The following is a 26,878-nucleotide window of genomic DNA, read 5'->3' as shown; positions in this document are numbered from 1 at the left end:
CATCAACTGGTAGAAAACTTAAAAAACAATAAAGCAGATAATAAAAGAATAAAATAAAATAATACAAATTTCACATCATAACACCACTTTCTGTCTTCTTTTTATTTTTTTACATCGCAGCCTTCAAAACTCCAAACACAGAAACTTCCTCTGATGCTTAAACGACTTACCTTTGTCCAGTGCAGCCATATTGATCACAACTCTTTTTTCTTATATGTTATTTTTTTTAATTTCTAAAGCTTCACAAAACGTCCCCAGGATGAAAAGTAAATCCAGTAAGAGGTGAACCCTATCAAGTGGTCCATTCAGAGCTTCTGCTGCTGCTGCTGCTGATGGAAAATGTTGCCCTCTCTTCACCCCACGCACTTAACTCCACTCTAACTTGCGCGTTTTTATAACCTGTGCGCACATCTCTGTCGCCTCCTCTCCGCAAAGAAACACAACTTCAGGCTCAAAACTCAAAAAAAAAAAAAAGTTTTTGCGTCTCCTGGCTGTCAAACAGTGCACATTGGCTGAGTAGAAACAGTCCAAGCCATCTGAAACCAGCGGCCACACCGGGGTTAATTCTCCTGCAAGCGGCTCAAAAAAAGAAAAAGCTCATCTCATTGGATTTAGAAAGAGAGAGAGAAAGTCTCGGTGCGTTCCTGGCTCAACAGCATCCGACAACAAACTCCAGCTGAAGAGAGTCAACAGGGGCCGCGCTCGGAGTGTTTACAGCTCCGTGGAGAGCACAGTCAGCTGACAGGCCGATTGAGCAAATGCATGGGAACCTCGGTGGAAGGAGACAGTGACGGAGAGAAAAAGAAAAACTCTCACTGGACGCTCCTCCTGCCTTTTCTTCCTCTATGGGGGAAGTCACCGAGGGAGTCTGGCTGCATGTCAAACTGGGAGTGGGGGGCTCAAATGATGATGAAATAACGACAGCAGGCGTCATTTTCCCATTTTTAAACAGCCTACTTATTCCTTCTACATGTTGCACACACAATTACCAAATATTGCAGAAGAGTAAGACAAGAATTTCTGAAGAATTATGCAAGAGCTGTTTCAGTGACAGCACTATCCTCTAAGATCAGTGCTGGGGATTATGGAGAGCACAACAAGGAGTTAAGTTGTTGTCTAAAGATGGTAAAAGCTCGTGGCTGTAGTAGCCTATAGAAAGCATGAGATGAGCGTGTGATTGCACACACACACACACACACACACACACACACACACACACTGCAAAATGAACAACCAGAGACCAGGAGTGACCCATCACACTCACTCCATCTCCACTTTAATAGGATTTACTTCCCCCATATAGGATTAAAGAGAGATGTGGAAACTCTTTACTTCCTCTAACTCCTTTCACACACACATACACACACACACATACACAGCTAATTGAAGCCTGTCTGCTGCTGCTACTATTGGGCAAACTGAATATCGAGGCCGTGCTGCACACAAGTACAATGCCGATGAATTATGCACACAGTATAAACAGTTTATGTGGAGTATATGAGGCCATGGATACTCTTTATTTATAATTCCTGCTTGGTAGTGATAACACACTGAATCATAGGTGTGCAGATGAGGATCTTCATCATACGGCTACAGTACAAACTCCTCCATTATCACCTGATATGTGTGTGCGCGTAACTTGTTGAGTCTAGCTGTATCACCTGACATAGAAACCCCCACCCCACCCACACACACACACACATGCACACACACACACACACACACACACACACACACACACACTCCTCTCCGACTGTCTCCTAAGCAACAACATGAACAAGCTCATCAATTTTACAGGCCTGTTGGCTCTGTGGTTCCAAAACAAAGGACAGAAGACTGAAGTGGGCAGCCTGAAACTATGTGGCTTGTACCATAAACTTGGCTGTGTTATGTGGCTCTGCAGAGCTACAGCAGCTGCTGCTAAACTATGATATCATTGTTATGTAATGTATGTATATCAAGGTTTACATACAGCAACATAAGATTATTTCATTACACGTATCTGAATTATAAACTGACTCCCATTGACCTCCATTTTCTCACTGCGACTCATTCAAAAGGATTCCAGCGATGGAGTTAGGACGGCACATCACAAAGTGTTTTTGATGAGGAAAATCATGCAGTATGAGACTGATGGTGTGCGAGCGGTTAAAAATAACAAATGTGTCTGTAAGCTGCAGTGAAAATAACATCAGCAGCGTCAGTGTGCGAACAGAAAGAGGACACTTAAACCTGACGGAAAAACAAACCAGATTCAAGGCTACAACTGTTCAATAATTTAATGTTCGCTGATGGATTTCTCGCACAAAATGAAAATATCTGAGACTTTATTCTTTGTCTGATGATTGTGGACAAATAACCACAGTACATAACACACAAAAAACAATCACAGAAACCGGAGATCTGCTCTGTCTGACCCTCTTATTGGCTCTTGGGATGAGAACAATTCTACATCAATAGTATATCTCTCTGATTCATAGTGCTTTGGGCTGCATAATAACTATAATCACAGCATTCTGTATAAGTAGAAGGTCGCTGTTGAGTGAGTGTGTTCTGATGAACAGCAAAGCTGAATAGCAGCGTAGAGAGGGCAGGTGAGTTCTGCTGAAGTGTGTTACGTGAAAGGAAAACAAACAAGCGACAGAACGGTGGCGAAAAACTGGTGACAAATACCTTCATCAACATCTGAAAAAGACTCCTCATTGAGAATCTCTGGCACATTGGCCCGGACTGTGTGATTTAGACGCACATACAGTGAAACATTGCACATGTTAATGAAAAGTCTCTAGTGTATGGACACCATGCAGTGTATTAATATAACCTTCCAAGTTATCAATTATTTGCCTGAAAATGACGTCAATAATTCTTCACATACCTTCATCGTCCGACATGTCGAGGAACTCATTCATGGTCTCCGGGACGTTGATTTTGTGTTTTTCTGATGCACTCTGCCAATGTGAAAAGAAGACAGATGACTGAACAGTTTTGGCAAAACAAGATTATGTTGCCAAAACATATTGATATTCTGGACAAATCCATGACACTTTAAACCAGTTTCAGGTGGGAAAATACGAGAATATGAGCAGGTTTTTTAATATTATTATCATTTCATATATCAAATGATCATTCCAGTTCACTGTCAATAAAGTCAACTATCAGATAACATAAGCACTGTCTTGTCTGCTTGCTTCATATTTACAAACCTTGACATCCTAAACCTTAAAAGTCTGTTTGCAAATATTGTTAAAGAGAGAGTTAGAGAGTTTACAAATGATTTTTTAAAGTATGAGCACCAAGCTGAGAGAAAAAACGCAGAAATTCAGGGGTCTCATTTGCCATAACACAATCAGGAACTATTTGTTGAATAAACTATATATTTCAGAGACAACTGTAGTCAGTTAATAACAACTGGTTTGACCTTCACATATATTTTCAATTTCAAATATGGACACTAAACTGCATGTCAGCCGTGGCCCCTGTCACAGTAAGCAGTAATGATACTGTATGTTCGGTCATGAGGCCATTTTACTCCACGTAACTGAGCAGCAAAGGTCCCACAGGCTGCAGATGTAGCTTCAATAGAGACATAAAACAACAGCAGAGGCCTCTGCTTAGTGAATAATAGATCAATCACACACAAAGGTGTGTGGAAATGACCTTGATCTTTAAGTTGCTTCATTTATGACTAATATACTTTGCTGCTGATTGTGCAAGATTCTCTGTGACCTCCCTGTCCGTCCCTTCACTCACTGTCCCCCTCTCCTACCCCTTTCACCTCTTCATCATCCTACTGCCTCTCTTTCTTTCCTGCCGTCACACCCTTCTCCCTCCCCCCTCCGTTCTTCCAGGCACGTGTGTGGATCAGATCACCATTAGTGACCTGGGCTATTTGAGGAGAAACCTTAAGCTCTAATCTAAGCTCCGCTCTCTCAGGATAACTTCACGCATGTGACATAGCGAGACTCACTGACTTACTTGCTGGCTGATTTTGCAGGATTCACACACTGACTCCCACTCGGGCATGTTGCAAGCTGGCCAAGTTTTAATTTGGGCAAGGAGTAGGTCACACTATACAGTTCAATACAGCTGCTCAATAATGGTTTAGTCCAATAGCCACAAATGCTTAAGTATGACAGATGATTTTCTAAAGCATATCCAAAAGCAAAGATCTGAATGCAACAAACAACCGAGATTATAGGACTTATCTCACATTCTGGATATGGTAGCCAACTCTTAACACACATGTCTCAGAGAAACCTTGAATGCATGTGACGAAATATGAACAGTGATTCAATGCTCACCGAGACTGATAACTTTTCTTAAGCTAGTTTCAAGATGATTTTCATACAGTTGAATATTTGAGATTTCTTAATGTACAAAATGTGAAACATGCAAAACCATTGGTGTGGTTATTTAAACCGAGGATGCTGAATTCTCACTTTAAAAATGTTTTATACTGTCTCATAATAACATGCTATTTTCCTCAATGTCACATGCATTTATTGCACTGGCCAAAATATTAGACTTAAAGATTGTGTACATATCAGTTAAAGATAGTAACTCACCATGGCGGTCAGGTTTTCGTCTGTCATGGGCCTCAGAGTGTCAACCACAGAGATGTATCCAAGGCGACAGGCGATGGATAGGGCAGTGTTCCCATTCTGATCAGTGTGAAACCAAGTGGAAGTTATTCATAGGAGGCACACAGAAAACACACAAAGAGCATTCAGCATTTCATCAAACTTTTTTTTTTTTTTTGTTGGACTGTGTATGTGCCAGTGTGTTTGTGCACTGACCATGGTGAGCTCGTTGGCTGAGGCCCCGTGCTGAAGCAGCAGGTTGATTATGTGGGTGTGGCCCTGCTGAGCTGCCTGGTGTAGGGGAGTGTATCCGTTCTAGAGAGAGACACACACAAACAAGGTCAGGGAAAGGGAGGAAACATCAAAGTATATAAATTATAAAATGTAGAAATTTGGGTATAAGGGAAGAGCAATACAATATTGTGTAATAATTGTTTGTGTGGGTGGTTGAGCGTGTGTTTTTCTACCTTAGTTTTGCCATTGATTCTGGCACGGTTCTGCAGCAGGAAGTTTGCCATCTTTGCGTTGCCATAGTGACATGCCACGTGCAGTGGAGTGTAACCCATCTGCATTAGGAAAAGTAGATGAGGGCAGAGACACAGACATGAAGGGTGCGCAGATGAATAGAGGGTAATATAGTTATGCATGCTGACTGCAGGCCTTCTCTTGTTACATCACGCTTTCTGAAAAAAAAGTGGCTCTTATTTTGAAAGAAAAAAAAAACAAATGCTTTCCAGGGGGAAATTTTATTCACCTCTCCTGCTTAGTATGCTATCTCTGATCCTATATAAAACTTCAAAACGGGATCATATTTCACGCCCACACACTGAATTATGAGTACAATGCATGATGATAAAGGAGATCAGTGAGTGAATAACCTATTTGCTGTAAACAACTGTCATGTCAGCACAAATACACACAAACACACACACACACACACACACACACACACACACACACGATAACCTTGCGTTAGTTCAACCTTCATCTACGTGAACGTGAGCAGCCTGTTATGGGGCCTGTGTGTGTGTTTGTGTGTAGGTGAATGCAACTGACAGAGTGTGACCAAATATTAGATCATGTACGTGCTTGTTTGTGTGTGTTTGTGTGTGTGTGGTGTGTGTGTGTTTGCTGCCTGTGTGTGGTGCATCTATAAAGACATGAACACCTTCCACTCAGGTATCAATCCTTTATTTATGTAGCACCTGAGATGATTCTGGACGCAGGTGTGTGTGTGTGTCTGTGTGCCCAAAGAGTGTGTGTGAGAGTATTTTTCCGATGCCATGAATATACTGAAACGATTTTATTCTATGGTTTTGAAAATTCAGTTCAGGTAGAGACAAGACAAGCATATGCAGCAAAATCAGTCATGTGTGTAAATCAAAGATTATGCATCAAACCAAACATCTAAACAAACAAATGTGTGTGTGTGTGTGTGTGTGTGTGTGTGTGTGTGTGTGTGTGTGTGTGTGTGTGTCCTATCTGAGAAAGCTTTACCTTCGTTTGCGGGTTCACATCAGCCCCATGGTTGAGAAGGACTTCTGCAACATTGACCTTGTCCTCCTGAGCTGCTAAGTGCAGTGGTGTAAGTCCGCTCTGTATATGAGGAAAGGACACACATATGCATGTATGAACGCACAATTATGCTATGATCGGAAACACATAACCAGACTGAAACATGCCACCATGCCGGGTATACCTTATTGCACACATTGACGTTAGCGCTCTTGGTAAGGAGCAGTGACACCAGGTCCACGCTGCCCTCCTGCGCTGCCAGGTGAATGGGGCTGATACCTTGCCGCGTCACGGCATTAGTGTCGGCGCCGTACTCCAGCAGTGTGGTCCCAATGTCCATTTGGTTCTTTTTGGCAGCGATGTGGAGTGGTGTGTAGCCATTCTAAGGCAGGTTAAAGAGATGCAGGGGGTTAGGAAGATGTACCGAACTCTTTCACTTCTTCTGAATGGTTGGAATATTCCTTTATCTTTCTGTCTTCTTCTTATGTATTTATTTCCATCCATAAATTATAGACTCAAGTATAGACAAGGTCGTAGGTTATTTTTGTTGTTTACAATAAGTTTGATTTATTAACAGAACATAAAACATTTTTTATGCAGTGGAAGGATCCAATCCTGATTTAAGACTCAAGAATAATGAGCTTCTACCAACAAACAAGGTCAGAAGTTTCAGTAGTTCTGCAAAAGTAGTTCAACATTACTGCAACCACAGATGTAAACACACAGAATCAGTACAGTAAAGTCATGATGCAGAGCTCAACATTTAATCCATTTAGTCATGACACCAAATTTACAGTCATGTAACTGGATTTAACACAATGGTCGGAGCTGTGGATTGACCCGCGGATGAGGTGATAATAATACCGATAATGGACTTTCAATTTATGGACAATCATGAAGGTTAAAGTTTTAAACTTCATGATCATGTTTGACCCATGCTTGATCAAAGACAAACATGGAAACATCAGTTTGCCCACCAATAATAAGTTACTATTTATCATTGGTGGGAGAACCAGCACTGGATGAGACACGTGAAGGAGAACCATTCATTGTTCACATTAGAGAGGACCCAAATGGAGCCAGTGTGAGCTGCAGGCGGGCCCTATTGAACTCTCTGGGCAGCCTCGAGGTCTCTGTGTCACCCCTGTCACTGTGTTTGAGCTCTAAAATTGAAAACTCTATTGAGGTCACACACACCAACTGTCCAAACTATCCTCCCTGAATCCAGTTTGCATTACTTGCATTGTTTACAGCGAGATTTCACAAAATCACAGTTTTGATCCCCCATGTTTTATGCCACCACTCTGTGACCGTAAACCGCTCGCATCTGAGTGGTGCAAACACACAAGACAACTCCTCTAGTACACATAGATTTATCTCTTTCCAAAAGCACTTAAATTAGCTCGAGCACACCAAGTTTAGTACCCAGCCAAATGAAAAACTATTTATTGAAGGAGAATCTGAGAGAATGGGAGGCAGGAGGGAATGACTAAGAGTGTGGGAGGGAGGCAGGAAAAGTAAAAGAATAAATAGAGACTGATACAGATTAAGGGAGAGAGAGAGAGCGAGAGAGCAGGAGACTGTGCCAGTGAGAGAGACAGCGAGCGAAGATAAATTAGTTTTACAAGACTTGGACTTTTCTTGCAGGATGTCTGTCAGTCCAGCCAAAAACATTTCCTGCCATTTTTTGGTTGTTCTGCCATTCTGCTCATACTTGTTCTGTGGTTTTAGCCTGGCTGAAGACTGGCGACAACTTAACCACATGTCACCGACCATGTGTGCCAGACATTTCAAGAAGCGCGGTAACCAAAGTCCTTTTTATTTTTTTGCGTTTTATTGGGAACACACAAAATTTACAGCTCTGGAACAGACTTCACAAAAGTGGGTGGTTGTAAGTAGTGACTGACTCCGGAGATTTTACAACATGTATAATACATAGCCAGTTGATTCACATGTTCTCTCCAGTTTTATTTTATGAGAAATATGAAAATATAGCAACCAGTAAACCGCCAAGTCCAATGTGCTGACACAATGAGCAATTCTGGCTGCTAGAGTGATCTCAACGCCGTAAATTCAAGGACTTGACAAGATGGAATGGGAAAAAATGTGTGAACTTCAGAGAGACGGAGGTTGCATGCAGAACATTGTTAATGGTCTGAGATGGCACTGAGGAATTTATTGCGGGATGAGTGTTTATGTGTGTTTGTGTGGATACCTTGGCGGCAGCATGTGGGGAAGCTCCCTGATCCAGCAGCAGCAGTGCCACTCTCTGATTATCGTAGTGAGCAGCTACATGCAGTGGAGTTAGCCCGCTCTAAAACACCCACACAAGACACACACACGCACATACACACAAGCATGCAACACATCGGCAGGTTAGAAGATCACCGAATACTGTACACACAAACGCACACACACACACACTCAAATGGTTAGTAAAATTAAAGAACCTAAGCGACAGAATAAAGATGGACAGCAAACTGATGGAAGACAGTTAGTACAGGAGACAGTTTAGCTTCATGCTGAAACATAGAAGAAGAAGTTAGGGGAGGATGACATTATCAGAAGAGACAGAGATTATTATGTTATATCTCCAAATTGCAAACTTCGGGGCAAGTGTTTTTTATCTTATTAAGCTTCAATAGACGAATCTACTGAACCCATTAAGGAACATTTAAAGGAGTACTTCACTGACACTGATGCAGGAGATCCAGAAATATCATCTTTTTTAATTAAACGCCTTCTTCCTTCTTAAAATGTGGCGCCTACATTACCCACAATGCAACACCACTTCGGCCTGAGATTCAGGTGTTTTCTGCTATGAGCAGCGATGAGGAGTGTGCCACAGAGGTCTGGTAAGTTCATTTTTTAAACATGAGCCAGTTTATCAGCCACAAATTGTTTTATATAAGGTCTTTTTACATTTGCAGCAGTAGACCTTAAAACATACACTGATGTGTAAATCACCATCATCTCCTTTAATCCTTTAGAGATACTGAGAGAGAGAGATGGTTTTCACTGGACAGCGATGATGTTAGTTTTTTGTTTTGCAGTACTGGGAAGAGTAGCAGTATTAGAGCAGCAGCAGTAGCAGCAGCGTGTTGTTGTTATTGTCTTGAATTAAAAAACCTCTCCAGACTTAGCAACAGGCCTTGAGTCACCAGGATGCTCACTGAGTCACTGGAATGTCCCACGTATATAACAAAAGAAAAGTGTGTCGAATATATCCTGATAATCTCGTGAGCTGTCGCTACAACTGAACTGGACAGGTGTGAAACATGTTGTTTGTTACTTTGTGACAAAATGACGACAGCGTCTTTCTTGTAATTATCGACTGAAATTAAACTGCAATAAAAGTCTGATTTTGCATTTGTAGTCAGTATTACAATGGGACTGATTTTAACGCGACACCAACAAGCAGAGTGAAAGCTTCATTATCATACCTGACTGCCATTATGTTAAATGCTCTCAGATGGTGGCACACACACACACACACACACACACACACACACGCGCGTACGCATGCACATGGGCACGCACACACATACACAAACTAGCAGACACCATAATCAGTGCCAGTAGGTCTGTGATAAGTAAGTGTGTCAATATGTGTGTGTGTGTCCATGTGTATACGAAGGCATTTGCACAAGGGTGCATGTAGAGGTGGAATGAGTGCATGTCACCGGGGGAATAAAAGCAAATCTACCCAGAAGGTTTTTGCAACAGGACAAGCATCTGTTGGCTGTGTTGTCCTGGGATCAGTCCTAAACCTGCTACTCCTCCACACAACTACCCCTGTGTCCAGCTGCAGCTTGGAAAATACACCTCCAAAAGGGTTCTGTTTACTCTCTTGGAGACAAGTTGGATAAGGGCAGACGACAGAGAGACTTGCAAGAGGAGAAATAGTCCCAGTATCTGAATGACTCTCTGATTTTGGCCATTTGTTAGGCCGAGCCGACTCTCTAAAAGTGCACAATTAAAAATCTTCAGGGTAACTCAACAGCTGCATGTGCTTGGTTACATAAGGTTGTGTCATACAGATGCTAGTCATCCTACTGGCTGTTGACAGGAATTATGAAGGTTTATATGAAAACTCTGATCCTGACACAGCTTGCTGATGATTGCTTGTAAAGACGATGCAGAAATCTGAGTTCATAGTCATGCTGCCTTCATTTCTCTCCTTTGTGTAGGAGTGTCATCTCCTGCCTTATATGTAGAGTCATTCTGAGGCAAGCCCCTCCCTGCACAGACAGCTCATGCTTTCCAACACTTCTGAAAAAATGTTGGTCGAGATCAGGATTGACTCCCTAAAGTGTGTTGTTCACCGGGGCCTCTCCTCTCTTCTTAAGACATCTCACCTTTCCAGCAGCATCGGGTGCAGCTCTCTTCTGTAGGAGTAGACTGGCCACCTCCATCTTGCCGTACTTTGCTGCAACATGAAGGGGACTGAACCCTTTCTGTTGAACACAAAATGAGATACATTGTCAGAATGAAAGTCAGTGGAAAGATGTAGAGCAAGAGATTCGAACAGGAAGTGAATATTTGCATTGCTTCTCTGGAGACAAGCTCTTTTTCACGTTTCTCACATATGATGAATGTTTGAACGATTGTGCATACAGTGACACAGTATCCAGTATTACTTAAAAATACTTCTTTAATAAAAAATAAAGAAAATATTTTTTACTTAGCAACCCAATTTAGTTCATGCAAAGAGAATATTTTGTCCTGAAATGAAAAAGTCCTTCAGCTCTGATGTTTTCACATGAAGGTTTTAAGTTATGTGACGTGTGAGTCTAATCCAAATGCCCTTATTTCCTTTTGTATTCCACATCTATAAATGGCTGTTGTATAATGTGATCATGTTAATCTTGGCTTCCTTCCTGTGTGTATGTGAAGATATTTAAAGACATTAGGTCATTTTATCCAGAGGAATGTGGGACTCCCACAGATTACCATTCCACGCTCTGAAACACACGACCTCATTTGTGTGATTGGTTAATGTCGACGTTCGTACGGTAAAGGATGTTTTTTGAGAAGATAAGTTGCTCGATAGGTTAGTTTCTAAATATTTTTTTAAATGTGTAGGCACGTTAATAATAGATTTATTTCATAAACATCATAAATGGGTCAATTTCTCTGTTCCCACATTGGTGTGACATCATTTCGTTGAACAGCTGACTCAGGTGAAGTCCCAAAAGATGCTGCATGTGTGTGTGAGTGTGTGTGTGAGAGAGAAAGGAGAAAGCACTGGCACCATGGGGTTTATCTTTCATTAATTTGTTCCACTGACAGAGGTCACCTTCAAAGATAGCCCCCAGCAACATAACACACACATGCACAAACTAATTCCATAAAGTGTGCTCTACATCTCTTTTTGACCTTGATCTCTGCAATTAGTCATATGTGAAACAAAAATTCACATTATCTGTCAATGGTCCACTGCGTGGATGAAAAAAAAACCCTCCTGAGGTAAAAAGCATTGCCTGAAATTACTGGACCAACACTAATACTACCACTAACCTGAAGGTGAACACTGTAAAACTGGTTTGACTCCACTATGTGACAGAACTTAACATAGCCGAGCCCTGTAGGCTAGTTGTAGGTCTTATTAGTGATTATGAACACTTTTGTGATATATTTTAATAGCAACAAACTCTGAACTAATAAGCATGTAAAGACAGCCACAATGGAAATGGAGACTGGTGCCCACTACTGGAGACACATGGCACCGAAATAATAAAGTCGGTCTGTTCTGTGTCTTGTGAAATAAATAGAGACATCCAACTTCATGCATTGGAATAAGATCATCCACCAGACCCACCTTAGTCGAGGAGGAGAGTGAGGCTCCGTTCTCCAGCAGCATGGCAGCAACATCTTGGTGTCCTTCGCGGGCAGCCAGGTGAAGGGGGGTGTAGCCTGAGGTGGTGGCAGCGTTGGCAGAGGCGCCGCACTGCAGCAGCTGCTGGACGATGTCGACTTTCCCCAGCCGACTGGAGATGTGCAATGCTGTCTGGTCATCCTGCGGAGGTGAAGGAGGAGAAAATGACTTTTGGCCCAGAATTTCATCACGTTTTTTTTTTCTTTCTCCCTGACACAGTGATTGATAATGAGGCGCAATGTTCTAACCTTGGACTTGGTCTCCACTTTGGCTCCGTTCTTGAGCAGGTATCGGACTACGTCTGCCTGGCCTGCCCTGGCTGCCATGTGGAGAGCTGTCTCACCTCGCTGAAAGACACAAAAGAAACGGTCATCAGTGGGAGCTTTTCATATGCAAAGATGTGAAACATGAACCCACAGAAACATTTACTTCTGACATGTAATAGTGAATAAAAAATAATTCACTCACTACGTTGGTTGTGTTGGGTGATGCTCCATGGTGTGTCAGTGAATGCACAATGTTCTCATGGCCCATGAAGGCTGCCACATGGATAGGCGTTAAGCCAGACTGGAAAAACAGATTTAATCATTACAATAAAAACAATAAATATCGAACCTTAGCTGTCAAAAAGCTGCCTTAAGTCCAAAGAAAGCACTATTAAAAGGCAAGTCATGATGTATAACATGGAGCAGCTCAGAATGGTCAAAAGCGAGTGCACTTCTTGTGTGAAGTGTTAAAATGTAGAGTCGAGCGGAGAAGAGTAAATGTGGTGTCTGTTGTACCTCGGTGACAGCCTGGATAGACGCTCCATGTTTCAGCAACAGCTCCATTACTTTCACTCTGTTCTTCTTGCAGGCGATGTGAAGTGGAGTGAAACCATTCTGCACACAGAAAGAGAGAAAGAAACTCTCAGCGTAATGCTCGCGCGCCTGTAAAAGGATGAACTCTCTCCACAGTCCCAAAACATCTGCGAATGGGTGGCTGCTTTTATTAGGCTGATAAGGAGAAGCAAATGATCTGCCAGGAAATGAATGGGTGGTGCTGAAAAACATCAGCTGCAAACCACAGGGCCAAGAAAGGAACCTTTAGTGCTCCCTCTAAAATCCTGATTCTTAGATCCCTGTGTCAGTTTCCAACCTAGACTTCAGAATTAAATATTCGGTTACGACCTGTTCTCTCTCTGTTTTTTGTAACTTCCTGGAGAACTCTGTATCCTTCAAGTATTGCGACCTATTCTCACTTTTCCTTCCTTCCACTCCTTTATCCTTACCAGGGCCTTGGCGTTAGGGTTGGCCTTCTTGTCCACAATGAGCTTGGCCACCTTGTAGTGACCACAGTGGGCAGCGACGTGCAGCGCCGTCAGGTAGTCATTGGTGACGTCGTCCACCGGCACGTCATGCTGGAGCAGGAGCTGGACGCAGTTCAGGTGGTCCCCCTGAGTGGCCATGTGGAGCGGCGACAGACCGTTCTACAGTTAGGGTGGGAGAGAGGGAAAGAAAGAGAGAGAGAGAAGTGGGGGGGGGGAGGCAAGACAAAGAGAGAGAGAGAGAGAGACAAACACACACGCAGACGGACACATAGACAGATGGACAGACAGACAAAGTAAGTTAGGGCGTGGCCGATGCGCTACACAGAAAGACTGTGAAGGAAGTTGCTGAGAAGGTTACAGAAGCATTGTTATAACGAGGTCATTACAACAATGTCTATTTTGTTTACACTGGTCGTCCTGCGCGGTCAAACTGTAGGGCTACGCAGCGGAGACAGGCTGTTCTGGAGAGGTCGCACACACGTTATGAAGACAATGCGACAACACTACAGCAACAACAACAGGCCTGCTATCTGATTGGATCTTCAAACTGCTCTCTGTGTGGTTAGGAAAGCTGGTTTAAACATCTGTATTACAATGTTATTAGCAAGTGTTTCATGTGAAATGTGATCTGTTCTATTGAATTGAAATTAACAGCCAGTGGAAAAAAAAAAAAAAACAAATATGTGAAATGTGTTTGTGATGTTTCCTTTCCTATTCTGAACTAAACAGCGTCTCCGGAATAGATCGTCCCAGTAGCTACCTTGGTCTTGGACAGGAAAGGTGCTCCTCGGTCCAGTAGGATTTCTACCACCTGCTCATGCCCGCTCCTCGCCCCACAGTGAAGAGGTGTCAGCCCATCCTGGAAAAGAAGAAGGTGGATAATATATATATAAGGTGAATAATATATTGGTGTAAGAGTCGTGGACACGGCAGCCAAGCAGCAAACACCACAGACTTTTTCTGATAAACTTTACATTTTACTGATCAGGACACCTAGCCATGCCGGAAAGCAGAAATGTCAGACTGATAAACTTCAGCTGATGATTTCTTTTGTGACGAGAATGGAAAATTATCGGCCTCCAGCAGACTACATCACACAGCCTTTAATGCACTTCATTTCTAAATGGCTCCACAGCCTCACCTTGGTCTTTGCATCAATTTTGGACCCTCTGTCCAGCAACAACTTGACCATGTTGCTGTTGCCCCTTTTCGATGCCACGTGAAGTGGCGTGATGTCATTCTAAAAACAAGAAAGAAAAAAAGAAGAAGAGGAAACTGGTGTTAAGATTCAGCTGTCAAGTTAAGTTATTTATTTACACAGCAACCATTTAAAAGTCTATAATTAAACTGAATTGATTCATTAGAACATCTAATCTTGTAGACAGACTGCAATGCTTTAATTTCTAGTTGTCCGGGACAAACACAAACACTATACTCTCCTTATTAAGGGTCTTTTATTATCAAGTGAACAGCTGTAAACCAGCTCTATTGTTTAATCACATCATTCTCCCACAGCTGCAGAATGTCTCTTTGAACCTCTAACCTGTAATCAGTGTCAAAAACCAGCACAGACACCAATACTCCTTCACACACACACTAAGCTGATATAATTACGGGCCAGTGTCGACTCTGGTTAGCTAATGTATAATGTGAAAACATTTTTAACGGCACCCACTCTGGTATTGCAATGTAAAAATAACACCTATTATGAAGACTTAGAGGAATATCAGCTAATGCAACACTTATTTAAAGGACAGTAGGCAATTTGTTTCCTGATGCCCGCTTAAAGAAATAATAATGATGTTGCTACATTTTGTGTGGTGTGAACACGCATCAAGTTGCAGATTAATGTGAGTGAGCCTTCATCGGGGTGTTGTTGTAGATATGAAGTATAAAGCAGCATTCACATCATCTCCATTTTTGTAAACAAAGCATCATTTCATTATTCAGCATCTTTAACACACAGCTTTGTCAATACAGCCTTTCCATGTCTTTATGTTTATGAATATCCTGAACTAGTTTTAAAATCAATCAGATGTTGATGTGACCCATCCATCCTTAAACTAAACATCTGTGCTTTGAGAACAAATATAATCCAGTGTGCTGTCTTAAGAAGTAGCTTCAAAACTTCCTCTGCATTTGCCTTTTCTCTCTTCACATTTAAAGCGAAGAGATTTTTCATTTCTATGATGTGAACGTGTCGCAACTGGATACTCTTGTTTACAGCGTATGGTGCACTGGAGAAGAGTTGTGCAACACGTTTCCATTTTGATTGTTTACTATGTCGGTGTTTTTGGTTTCACAGCTCTTTTTTTTTCTCTCTTGTAGTAGTAGCAGCATGTACTGTACCTTCAATCCTCAACGTCAAGTCTACTAATAATGATAACTGTGCACTCGTCTCACATTTGAACAAATGTGTCTTCGGTTGATGCTCTTACTGTCAAGCGCCCGTAGTAAAAACAAAATACAAATGATAAATCATAATAGCTGAATCCCATTTAGCTGATTCAGTCTCAGGGGTTTGATATTGTGCATGCTGGCTCACTGTTACGAAGACACTTTAATAGAGCAGAGCCAGCTGTAGTGTTTTTTAGTAACATCTGTGCTTTTCAAGTCAAAATATCTGCCTCTGGGGAAGTCATTGAAACTAAACTAGACCACAGTTTTCAAAGCTTTGTAGGATCTTTGTTTCCATATTAACAATCAGTCTTGTTTACCTTGAATGTTGGTAATACCCCTCCCTAACAGCAGAGGGCAGAATAAACTCACCCGTGCCATGAAGTCCACAGCAGCCCCTCTGTTCAGCAGAAGCGTGGCCACATTAATGTTGCCATAGTGAGCCGCGATGTGGAGGGGCGTGAAACCACTCTGAGGGTTGGAGAAAGCCATACAGCACACAAATGTAAACAGACAAGCGCACATATTACATTACGGGCTGTGAACACACATCACATCACATCACACATGTGTACAGTTCAGTCCATACGTTGGGCTTCATAGCAGACTATACAGGGCCATGGTGGACGTACAGTCACACTCCATCAGACGTAGACACACTCTACTTGACACTGTCACACCTACTTGACACCTGACTTTCCTCACAATGGCACAGAAAGTCAATTTATTGAAGCATCAAACATGGGTCCAATGGTATGCTGACAACAAGAGGGATTTTACATTCAGTAGACCATACAGGCTTCTATGTGGTTTCACAATACTGAAATATAACTCATTACACTATCACAAGGAGAAAACGTAAAGTTAAACTAATATGCAACTCCAGTTTGACAGATAATTACTAGTAGTCTATCTCATTCACAACATCCTGATACTTTTATTGTACAAAAAATGTCCTGCAAATGAACCTAACGTCCATTTGTTAACGTCATTTCCTGGCAAAACCCCTGGCTTAGTGAGCAACAGCTGTCAAAGCAACAGAGGGACACTGTAGACAATCTGTCCATTGAGTGAATGAATCTCATAATAAGCTATCTAATCGCTGGAATCCTAATTTCAAATAACCAATAATCCGATGGAGAGCAGGTGTCTCAGACATATCTGAGTATCCCCTCTGCTGATATCTGGCGGCTCAAAAATCTCAACCACAAGTATGAATAATTAATATATATAATTAGAAAAGTAACCAAAACATAGCAACAAAGTTAATTTGTAGACATAGAGCGGGTTAATCCATTCAATTCCATCTTCCATCAGAGCACTGTGCACATATTTGTTTACCACGATGCAGGAGCCTCACATCAAAGCCATTTTTGGATGAATCATACCAGATAACTGGCCAGCCTGCCAAAGCTAGAGACAATGCCAACCAAAACAGGCACACACAGAAGGTGGCCACCTGGCTTTGGTGTGACGAAGGGGCCCTTGTTACCATAGAAGCAGTGTCGAGGTAGCTTGTTGCTTTGGTCCCATGCAAAATGCTTTAGGTGCAAGAGTTGAGGATTAGAAGTGCTAAAATCAATAGCTGATAGACTAATTAAACTAATTAGACTAAGGGTCTGCTGCTGGAAGGCTGGGTTCCTTTACAGCTTAATGGGGATTTGGTTGTCATGCAAGGTTATGAACAAACTGCTGCTTTTCAGTGAATGATAACCACACTTTTCATGCTAACACAAGGTTATCATGTTAATCAGTTTCATGGAAGGACTGTGTCAGGACACATTAGGATGACATTTTGTTAACAGTCCCAAAGAATTTGCCAAAAATAACAGTCAGAGCTTAAGCTTTGGACACCATGAAACCATTAGAATCAAGGATGATACCCAAGCCTCCAGCCTCAGGATTTCCTAAATCAGTATTAGCGAAACATGCGCCATTACTCTGACTTTCTCTATGACTAGAGATATCTACTACATGAATGAAGCAATGGAGAGGAAGATGAGATTTCGTTAAATGGGAAAGGGGATGTGACAGAGGGCTGCAGAAACACTACTGCATCAAGTCAGGGGCACTGAAGTGTTTGTTGTTGGTTGTTGTTTTTTTTCTGAGTTTTTATGAGCTGCAATGGAGAGACTACATAATGTACAGAGTAGAGGTATACCTCTGTTGTTCTATTCACCATCATCTACAGAGTTAGGCAAGAGAGGAGAGAATTGGCAGTTAGTGAGCAAAAAATAGAAAAGGACCTCTACTGATATGAAGTAGAGGAGCAGAGAGAAGGGAGAAGGAGCCCAGTACAAAATCATTTGAAGTTCTGGACATGAAGCCAGTGTTGTATTCTAAGATTTTTGATGATTCATCCGAAAGTTTTTGAAAGATAATATAAACTTGCACCAAAACAAACTAAATGTACATCGGCTCCTTTCCCCTTTCTGCCAAAAAGAGCATCAAAACCGAAATTCAACCAATACAGAGAAAAAGGCAGCAAGAAACTGAAACTAACAAATAAAAATAAAGGTATCAATAATCAAAGAAACAATTAAAGAATCAGAGAGAGAGAGAGAAAAAGAAAAAAAAACCCAAACAACTGAAGATCGGAGACAGGGAGCATCAGCGTCGTCACTCACCTTGGACTCGACATCCGCGTTGTGGTCGTTCTGCAGGAGCAGGGCCGCGGCCTTGGTGTCGTCCTTGCGGGCAGCGATGTGCAGGGCAGGCAGGCGTACCTTGCCCTTTGTATCGTTCTCCAGCAGCAGGGAGACCACCTGGTCATGGCCCTGCTGGAGGGCCACCGCCAGAGGGGTGAAGCCATCCTACATATGAAGAGAAAAAGGTGTCACTGGGGCTGGATGGGCACTGTGATGCATTACTGGTGACAGAACTGATATGGGATGACGGGCGTGACTGGATGGATGATATGAGGTTATGGAGTGATGGTGCTCCAATGTTATACTTTGCTGAATTATTATATTGCTCCAAGGGTATAGGAAAGCAATACGAGATCCATGAGTCCTATTGAAGTATAATCCAGGCGATTCATTAAAAGACAAATTCTAGATAAAACTTGATTTGGTTGTGCATGAATGTCAAGAAAATGTTCAACCTTCAGACAGTGTAACCTGCTTGGAGCATTTATGATGCTGAGGATGATAAATTCTACCCTAATAGCCAATGTGTCAAACAGATGTAGAGGTTATTGTACATTTCCAGGCCTCCTCAATATTTAGTACACTACTGTAAATTACATAAAGAGAGGATGGGGTGGAAAAGCCTCGCATCTATCTCCTACACACATTACTGTTATGATGCATAATTCAGTTAAAAGCTCCCTGCCAAAGCGTTTCTGCATACTGTAAGTTTGTGCATGTGTCTGCTTTAATATATCATGTTCATATGAGCACTGACTCAGTGTGTTCATGTGCAAAAAATATTCTATGTGTATGTGCATGCATGTCTTGAAGGGCATGTTGTGTTCTACCATGTAGCACATACATGTAAACTAGTGGACTGTAGACTGGCTGGGATTTTCCATTAGCCCCATCAGCTATTTATCTCTGTATGTGCATGTGCTTGTGTGCGTATACGTGTGGTGACTCGTAAGTACGTGTGTGTATGGGTTCCACGGGCTGAGCAACGTAAATCAGAGCAGTTACAGCAGCAGCAGCCGTGGAGGAGAGGCAGCAAGCGGAGCGGACCTCATCAGTGACCGACTCAAGGTCACTCTGCCTCCACCACCATACACTACCAATCAATGATGCTCTGCCTAGTCCCTCATGAAGAGATGAGGACCGGGGGGGTGGGGGGGAGGAGGAGGGGAAGAGGAGAAAGGGGGCAGGCACAAGAGGATGGTGGAAAGACAAGAGGTAGACGGAGCGAGAACGTGAAACGGGATAGACGAGGAAAAAGCCACAGGGACAGAAAAGTGAAGAAAGGACAGGGAGAGGTGGAGAAACAGACGGAGACACAGAGTGAGTGGGGTCGGGATGATAAAAGGAGGAAGGGGGATGAGAGGAGATGAAGGTGGTTAGTACAACAGATGTAAAGACCATACATGACTGAGGCAGAGAAAATGCATGGAGACAGACTGTAACAGTACGCAGGGGTGGAAACAGGACTGGCACACGTACACACAGTAGCACACACATGTACAGTACCTCAGTGGCCATACTCTGGCTGGCGTTGTTCTCCAGAAGGAACCGTACCACCTCAAGGTGATTCTCCTGGGCAGCCATGTAAAGAGGAGTGAAGCCATTCTGCACAGAACATGGACCAAAAAAAGCACATTTACAAACAGTCATCCTAAAAATACACTGAATGTAATGTAGAAATGATGACACGATCGAATGATATCAGTGCAACTGATAATCTTGAGAGTGATCGATACCCAGAGAAAAAGATCTCCTCGGCGAAACAAAATGTTCAGGTAAAGTCTGGAAGTGTTGCTGTTACACCTCTCTTGGTTTTCAGGGTTTGATAAGACCCGAGAGACAGAAATCTTTCCTCTCACCTTGATTTGAGACAGTTAAAAGTGAAATGCAAGGACAGCAGTATCCTGGAGAGGCAGAGGCCTAGTTGGCGTGATGCCAGAGTCTGTCAGCGAGGATCTTTCCACTGAGTGATTCCCTCAATGTCAGTGACTTCATGATACAGTCTCATCCAAACAAATATGTACATCACAGGAGTGCAATAACATTTAAGTTGTTTCAGGTCCTAAATTTACTGTAGGACCAGCAGGATCTTGCAGCTGTGTTGACACTGTGTGTGTGTATGTCGAGTATAGCCCACCTGAGACTGTGCGTTGACATTGGCTCCATTATTGACCAGCTCTTTGACGACTTCCGTTTGGCCAGCCAGCGAGGCTATGTGCAGAGCAGTGTTTCCTTTCTAGATTACATGGAACAAGCAGAGGAATGAGTGTTAATCTCTGTCCCACCTGTCTGTGTGTGCACATATCCATGTCAGTAACCATGTGCCCTGGTGAATCTCCCTCACACCAGCTACACTTTTCCAGCTCTGGCATCCCCCCGCCTGCACTGCCAACAATGTGTCACTTCCGATAGCTCACATCCCACACATAAATGATCTTGCACTGAGCCTCGGCCATAAATAAAACTACACAAGGTTTTTTATGAGCCTGTACGGGTCCTTGTGAAGGCAGAGACGACCCACAGCCAGTCTGCTGGCCGCGTGATACTGGGCTTTGTTGCACAATAGTGATCGTCTGTCACATGCTGTATACTGTAGCATGGAAATCAGATAGCCATGCCTGCTGAGGCACGAGGCAGATTAATAAAGAGACGGGCAAGACTGTCTAGTATGCAGTGTAGCTGAAGACACAAGCTTGTGTGCTTTACTAAGAAGTACAAAACAGTAAAACCAATTCTACTATCAGTTTATAATTTGAATCATAAAATGAAATATTACTACTTCACAGCATCATGATTTAGAGTCTATACCACTGATTTTTTATTATAGACACTTATGGCCTACTGTGCAGACACACATAGTTAAATTAATATCGGTTTGTTCCCATAGAAACTTTACTAGACTGTATTTTCTTTGAGAAATGCTACTTATCGGAGCCTTTTACAGCAAATATATTCATAGAATATGCATATGACTCCACAGGGGGTGGATACAATGTCACGATCGTCAATGTCATAACATACGACCATGAAATACCTCAGCAATACACAGACTGCTACCTTTGTGAGATGTATTTGGTGAGAGCAGTATTAATTCATCCTCATTGTAATTTTTTTACCCAAACGTGAGAGAATGTTGAAGAGATGCAGTCACCACGACACTTACGAGCACCCACCTTGACAACCATTTTTTTCTCTACCCATCTTTATTTTTAAAAGCTCACTGACAACATTGTTACACCCCAACAATATCTGCTCTTGCAATAGAATATCTGCTCACAGAAACTAATGGCTATGTTTATAGTGCCTCCACATTGCACTGCAGTATCATAATAACAACCACACCTGGTGCCTATATTACTACACTACTTCACATTGTAAACGTCACAAAGGTTGCATCTGTTACAGCTCTGCTAAGGGCCTAATGAACCGAGGACAAGGCCTCTTGTTTAATTCTCACACAACAAGAGCAGCAAAACATCAGGGGCGGATACACAATTAACTTTACTGTTAAACACCCACACAGCCTAAATTAAACACTCTGTGTTACAAAATCTAGCATTGCCTCCCTTTATTGTCTCCATCGGCTGCATAAAAACAGACATTTATAAGGTTGCAGGCAGTGGATTCCCAAGATCTCAAACTAATCCCCCCAGCATCCTCGGGGTCACATTAGAGAGAGAGACTTTAATTGGGGAGAGTTTCTCCTTGATCTTGAATATTTCATTGTGTCCTGTGTTAATGTCAGCACCAGGCATGTGGCCTGTGGCATAGAGGCCGAATGAAATGACTAAATAAGAGTTTGAACCTTCAGGGCTCAAATCTGGATAACGTTTTCAATGGCTCTCCTTCCCAACAGTGTAAAAATGCTTTAAAGGAAGCGATCCTCTCCTGATGTATCATAATATATATTATATTATATTATATAGCACATAAAATATAACCTTCCTTATTCTTTATTGGATATATTTCCATTTTTACTGTTATTATACTGAACTTGTTTTATTTTTTTCTTGCTTAATTCACTCACTTTTTCTAGCAACAATCCCCACAGGGATCGTTAAATATTCATCAGATATTAAAGCCTAACCAAGACTCCACGCTTACAGTAGACATACTGTAGCTGCATGATGTTAAATCCCACAGTGCTGCCATGTTTTGTCCCGGATCCAAATATAGTTCTCTGCTGTGATAGGTGATGGGGTGGGCCTTACCTTTGTGGCTGCATCTACAGCAGCTTCGAGCTTCAGCAGCTCAGCAACAACCTCTACATGTCCCTCCTTGGAGGCTAGATGGAGAGCGTTCAGACCATTCTGAGAAAGAAACACATTTAATGGAGTTGTGCAGTTGGATATACTATAGAATAAATGTTTAATTGTTCCTAATCTATAGGTTAAGGTCATAAAATGGTTCATCTAGAGGATGATCCTGTGTGTTCAGTTATCATCAGCCCTTGAGCCATCAATTTGAAATTCAGCTGATGCAGCAGTGTGGTGTAGGCATGTTTATGTGTGTAGAAAAGAAAAGAATTAATTATTAATTACATTCATCTGTAACCCCAGGGAACACACACACACACACAAACGTACCTGGTTGCAAATGTTGATCTCAACCCCACCCTTGAGGTAGTCAAGGACCTTTTCAAGGTTCCCTGCCCGGGCAGCTCGCAGGTAACTTGCATTATTGTCAGACTGGAGAGGAGAAGAGAGAGAGAGAAGAGAGAGAGAGAAAGAGAGAGAGAGAGAGGAGGTGAGTATGCCAAGTCAGACTCTGGCCACATGCTTATCTGCATAAAATTAGACAAAAAAAAGAAAAAGAAAATTGAAGACAAAAGCACATACAAATGGTGAAATGTTACTGTACCAGGTAGAACTCTGTCATAATTTCTTAGACATCCAAAAAACATCTTAACAGGGGAAAAACAAAGCCAGTATCCACACACACAGTAGATCCATTGTCACATTAAAGAAAGTAACATTAGTAAAGTCCCCTGGTGTCTCAAATCAAGATGCATCTCAAAAAAGTAAATCCATGAGAAAGCCAACAGAGCCACAGCACAAAATCCCAACAATCATTGTCATCCATCTGATCCCGCTGGGCTGTTATTCCAGCTTTGTTAAATCCAAATGTCTCTGATTCCCAAAGGTAGGAAGTTCGATGACCGGGTGGTCCTTACAGCTGCCACAGAGTCCTCCTCCCACAGAAATCTTTTCTGAATACGCCAGTAAAAGCTGCTGTGAGTCTACATGTCGCTGCGCTATGAGAAGCAGAGCATTCTCTATTCTGCTTGCCTGTCCTTTATTCCACTACAGAAATAGGGCTTTGCACACCAAAATAAAATGATGAGGCAAGCATGTTTTAGCCCCTATAACAAATGTGCGTGTGTGTGGGAGGAAGAGAAAGGGAGGGGGAGTGATCGAAAGAAGGATGAGAGTAAAGACAAAGAAATGGAGACAGAGGAGAGGGAGGTTGTGTTTGTCTTTATTCATGATAGCTCCCACGACGTTGGGTTTGACATAAAATGACACACAGCAAGCTCGGCACATTTTGTGTTCCCTCTTGACGGCAACCTCGCAAAAAAAGCATTTTGTAAAAGTCAGCAGTAGAGCTGCTGAAAGCAAGAGAAGCCGCGATATGCTGCTTCATAATAGAGGCTCAAAAACCAAATTCCCTGGAATTATCAAAAGCCCAGACCTGCTAAATTTAGCCTTGTGTCCAGAGACACTTAGGATAAACTCAGCAGGGCCAAACTGTACGAGCGGTTATCCAACATTGTAGTCTCCACCTCCCCCTCTGTCAAGCTTTTCCAGAAATAACTCTGACGAAGATGAAGGGATCTGACCCAAAGCCAAAATGTGAGTGAACAAGACATCTAGAATCAGATTGTTCCACTGATAGGTTGTATAAAACTGTGCGAGCAAAATATTTGTGGTCTGTGGGTCCTCGTGTGTACACAAACAAAATAATGGCACCGAGTTGTTTCTGGACCATTAAGTTAAAGTTTATATCTCTGCAGCCAACATCTAGAAACATCTAGAAACATCTCTCTTGTTCCAGACGCCTAACCCCCAGAGAACTGTGTGATAGCACTGAACCACTAATGGTATTTCTGTTCTTGTGGCCTTGAGAAAAAGTCACGTTACAACAGACTGTGTCACTGGCACAGATCCCGAACCAGCACAAAAATGAGCCGTGGGTCAAGAACAATTACAACAACTTTACAATGCAAACGCAGAAGTAACATTATAAAAGTGTCAAAAAACTTTAAGAGGCATCATAAAAGCTTAAGATTGTTCATTAAAAGTGAGGTAAGCAAAGTTAGATTAGCTGCCAAAACGGCATAATTAATACGGTCCCAGCTGCAGTGTACAGTAAAATAGGCCATTGACTGTGAAAACTCATAAACACCCATCGCAGTGTCCTGAATCTCCTGTTGCCTCACTACAACATGTTTTAGAGACAGTGTGGATGCGCAAATGAAGCACTAGATTGTCTTGTGCTTCTATTTTTCTGCATGTCAACCATAAAACGTGTCCAACATTTTTAATTTCCAGCCATCGCAGTGACTAACACTGGACAAAAAAAGGTTGTGATTTAAAAACTATAACAAAAGATCTAACAAAGAAGAAGAAAGTTCACACCCGGACTGAGGTCTTCTACTTTTTAATCATGGACATGGACACCAAGACTCCTTCATAAGCGTCCTTCATGATGACCTGTTAGAAACACTCTGGCTCCCGTCCAGTCTAAACTGAGCCAGCAGACACTCTCCATCAACTCTCTGTAATCACAGTATCACACCTCAAGAGTGTCACTGAAGTAAACTCCCTGCACTTCTCATATGATACCTCAACGGCTAAATATCGTATGGTATAAGCATGAGTCAAAGTGACTGTTCTTATACATTTTACAACTTCTTTTTCTTCTTTCCTGAATCTAAGTGGCTGCAAAGTCTAAGACAATAAAGAAAAATGTCCTGTTTGTGTCAGTATTCCAAATATTTTTTTTAGATTTTTGAAAAACCTCTTCATAATTGATTGTTATATTCAGTCTCACATGAATTTTCAACGTACTTAGGACTTCTCGAGTGTTTGAACTTGGCAGAGGTGTTACATTTACTTGACGTTCTCCAACACTTTAATTCACTTTAACAAATCTTTATTGTCCCACATGGGATAAATGTAATGTACAACAACAATAACAGTATTAAAAGAAGAAAAAAGCAACAAGAAACATACTGCACATATAGCAGCGACAAACAACTCCAACTTCAACGTGATCTTAATATTTCCCTCACAATATCACTACCCCGGCTTCATCATCAATTATTCAAGTTAAAGTCTCTCCATATAACAAAATATCTGTGCAGCATGTGTGCGTCAGTGTGCACGTATGCATGCTGGTACACATGCCAACAGTTGTCCTGTTTCTTACATAACGAGCATGTGTCCTTGTTGTGGGGCATGCTGTGTGTAGCTGGCCTGTGTGACCCACGACTCTCTGGCTTTGTTGAGCGTCACTAAATACTCGACCGCTCTGAAACCTCTCATATGTAAATACATGGCTCACAGGAAGCATGCATGACAACTGCTCAGTGATTTATATAATGTAAGTCAGATATGTGTTTGCTTTTAAGCATTCAATGCAGATATGAGACGAATGGTTGGTTTGTACTGGCAGATGCGGTGGTACAATGTAATGTTAACACACTTACACATACTTGGTTTTACTCTAGAAATATGGAAGTCTAGAAGCAAATTTACATGTTTTTCCGATCTTTGAAATATTATTCAGCGCTCTTTGCTTTGCCTTCTGCATCTGCCCGAGCTTAAGTGCCAACAGATTAAGTAGTCTTCATCCATAAATCACTATTCAGTGCTTTCGTCTTTTTATCCCTTAATGCCTGCAGTGAAAACCAGTGACCAACATGTCCAACCCTCCATGATCATCCCATCTATGTCCAGCATGAGGGATCTTGAAGTCTTTGTGAATGAAGCATTACATAGGACGGGGCACAAGATTAGTAAGAGAAATATCATTAAGCCTCCACAGATCAGAGGTTCAAAGAAAATGGGGCCATTAAAGACTAGGGTAAGCCTGAAGGAAAGCATTAATCTCATGTTAGATTGAAGGGAGAGTATGAGAGAGAGAGAGACAGAGAAATCTGACACACGAATGATAACCGGAAAAGATGAGAATTATATCATTCCCAGTTACAGTTTAGCAAAGTCAAAAATGACACCGATTTCTGGGTAAATCGCTGTAAAAATTACAATTGACCATCTCAGTTCTAATTAAAAATGCCCTCTGGTCACTGACTGGAGTCTGCTGATGCTCTTCAAAAGAGAGAGGAAACCTGAAATATGACTTTACAAGCCTTAAAACGACACAAAAGACAGATTTTAAATCATGTTGATGTTACACTGACTTGTAATCAGGTGAATGAATGCGTCTCTGTCACCTACACCTGTTCTTGCACTTGTAACTTTCAGCTCCGGTTACAATTTCCCGGGAGAAATACAATGTTTTACGGCACAAAGTCACACACCTCCAA

At 42.0% G+C, this 26,878-nt stretch overlaps 1 protein-coding gene across 10 annotated transcripts in view; it reads right to left on the bottom strand.

Moving 5' to 3' along the window:
- LOC104919548 (ankyrin-3) overlaps positions 1 to 26,878 on the bottom strand; it is a 117,549-nt gene that overhangs the window by 35,628 nt on the left and 55,043 nt on the right. For 3 of the 10 annotated variants that reach the window (XM_027278242.1, XM_027278238.1, XM_027278239.1), the window contains exons 2-22: positions 22,914 to 23,015; positions 22,539 to 22,637; positions 20,465 to 20,563; positions 19,834 to 19,932; positions 18,307 to 18,492; positions 16,052 to 16,150; positions 14,424 to 14,522; positions 14,043 to 14,141; positions 13,244 to 13,441; positions 12,756 to 12,854; positions 12,442 to 12,540; positions 12,222 to 12,320; positions 11,917 to 12,114; positions 10,454 to 10,552; positions 8,311 to 8,409; positions 6,280 to 6,477; positions 6,078 to 6,176; positions 5,048 to 5,146; positions 4,797 to 4,895; positions 4,566 to 4,661; positions 2,876 to 2,948 (exon numbers count right to left, since the gene is read on the bottom strand). In XM_027278242.1, the coding sequence (XP_027134043.1) occupies positions 2,876 to 2,948; positions 4,566 to 4,661; positions 4,797 to 4,895; positions 5,048 to 5,146; positions 6,078 to 6,176; positions 6,280 to 6,477; positions 8,311 to 8,409; positions 10,454 to 10,552; positions 11,917 to 12,114; positions 12,222 to 12,320; positions 12,442 to 12,540; positions 12,756 to 12,854; positions 13,244 to 13,441; positions 14,043 to 14,141; positions 14,424 to 14,522; positions 16,052 to 16,150; positions 18,307 to 18,492; positions 19,834 to 19,932; positions 20,465 to 20,563; positions 22,539 to 22,637; positions 22,914 to 23,015 (2,437 nt within the window). Of the gene's footprint in view, positions 1 to 170; positions 808 to 2,673; positions 2,731 to 2,875; positions 2,949 to 4,565; positions 4,662 to 4,796; positions 4,896 to 5,047; positions 5,147 to 6,077; positions 6,177 to 6,279; positions 6,478 to 8,310; positions 8,410 to 10,453; positions 10,553 to 11,916; positions 12,115 to 12,221; positions 12,321 to 12,441; positions 12,541 to 12,755; positions 12,855 to 13,243; positions 13,442 to 14,042; positions 14,142 to 14,423; positions 14,523 to 16,051; positions 16,151 to 17,840; positions 17,865 to 18,306; positions 18,493 to 19,833; positions 19,933 to 20,464; positions 20,564 to 22,538; positions 22,638 to 22,913; positions 23,016 to 26,878 lie in introns of those variants that run through there. The other 7 variants (XM_027278235.1, XM_027278243.1, XM_027278236.1 and 4 more) reach the window with 5 other exon arrangements.

The sequence above is a fragment of the Larimichthys crocea genome, chromosome III (genome assembly GCF_000972845.2).
Source record: "Larimichthys crocea isolate SSNF chromosome III, L_crocea_2.0, whole genome shotgun sequence".
Classification (NCBI taxonomy): Eukaryota; Metazoa; Chordata; class Actinopteri; family Sciaenidae; genus Larimichthys; species Larimichthys crocea.
Note: the sequence above shows the minus strand (reverse complement) of the source record. Positions and strands in the feature narration are given on the sequence as shown.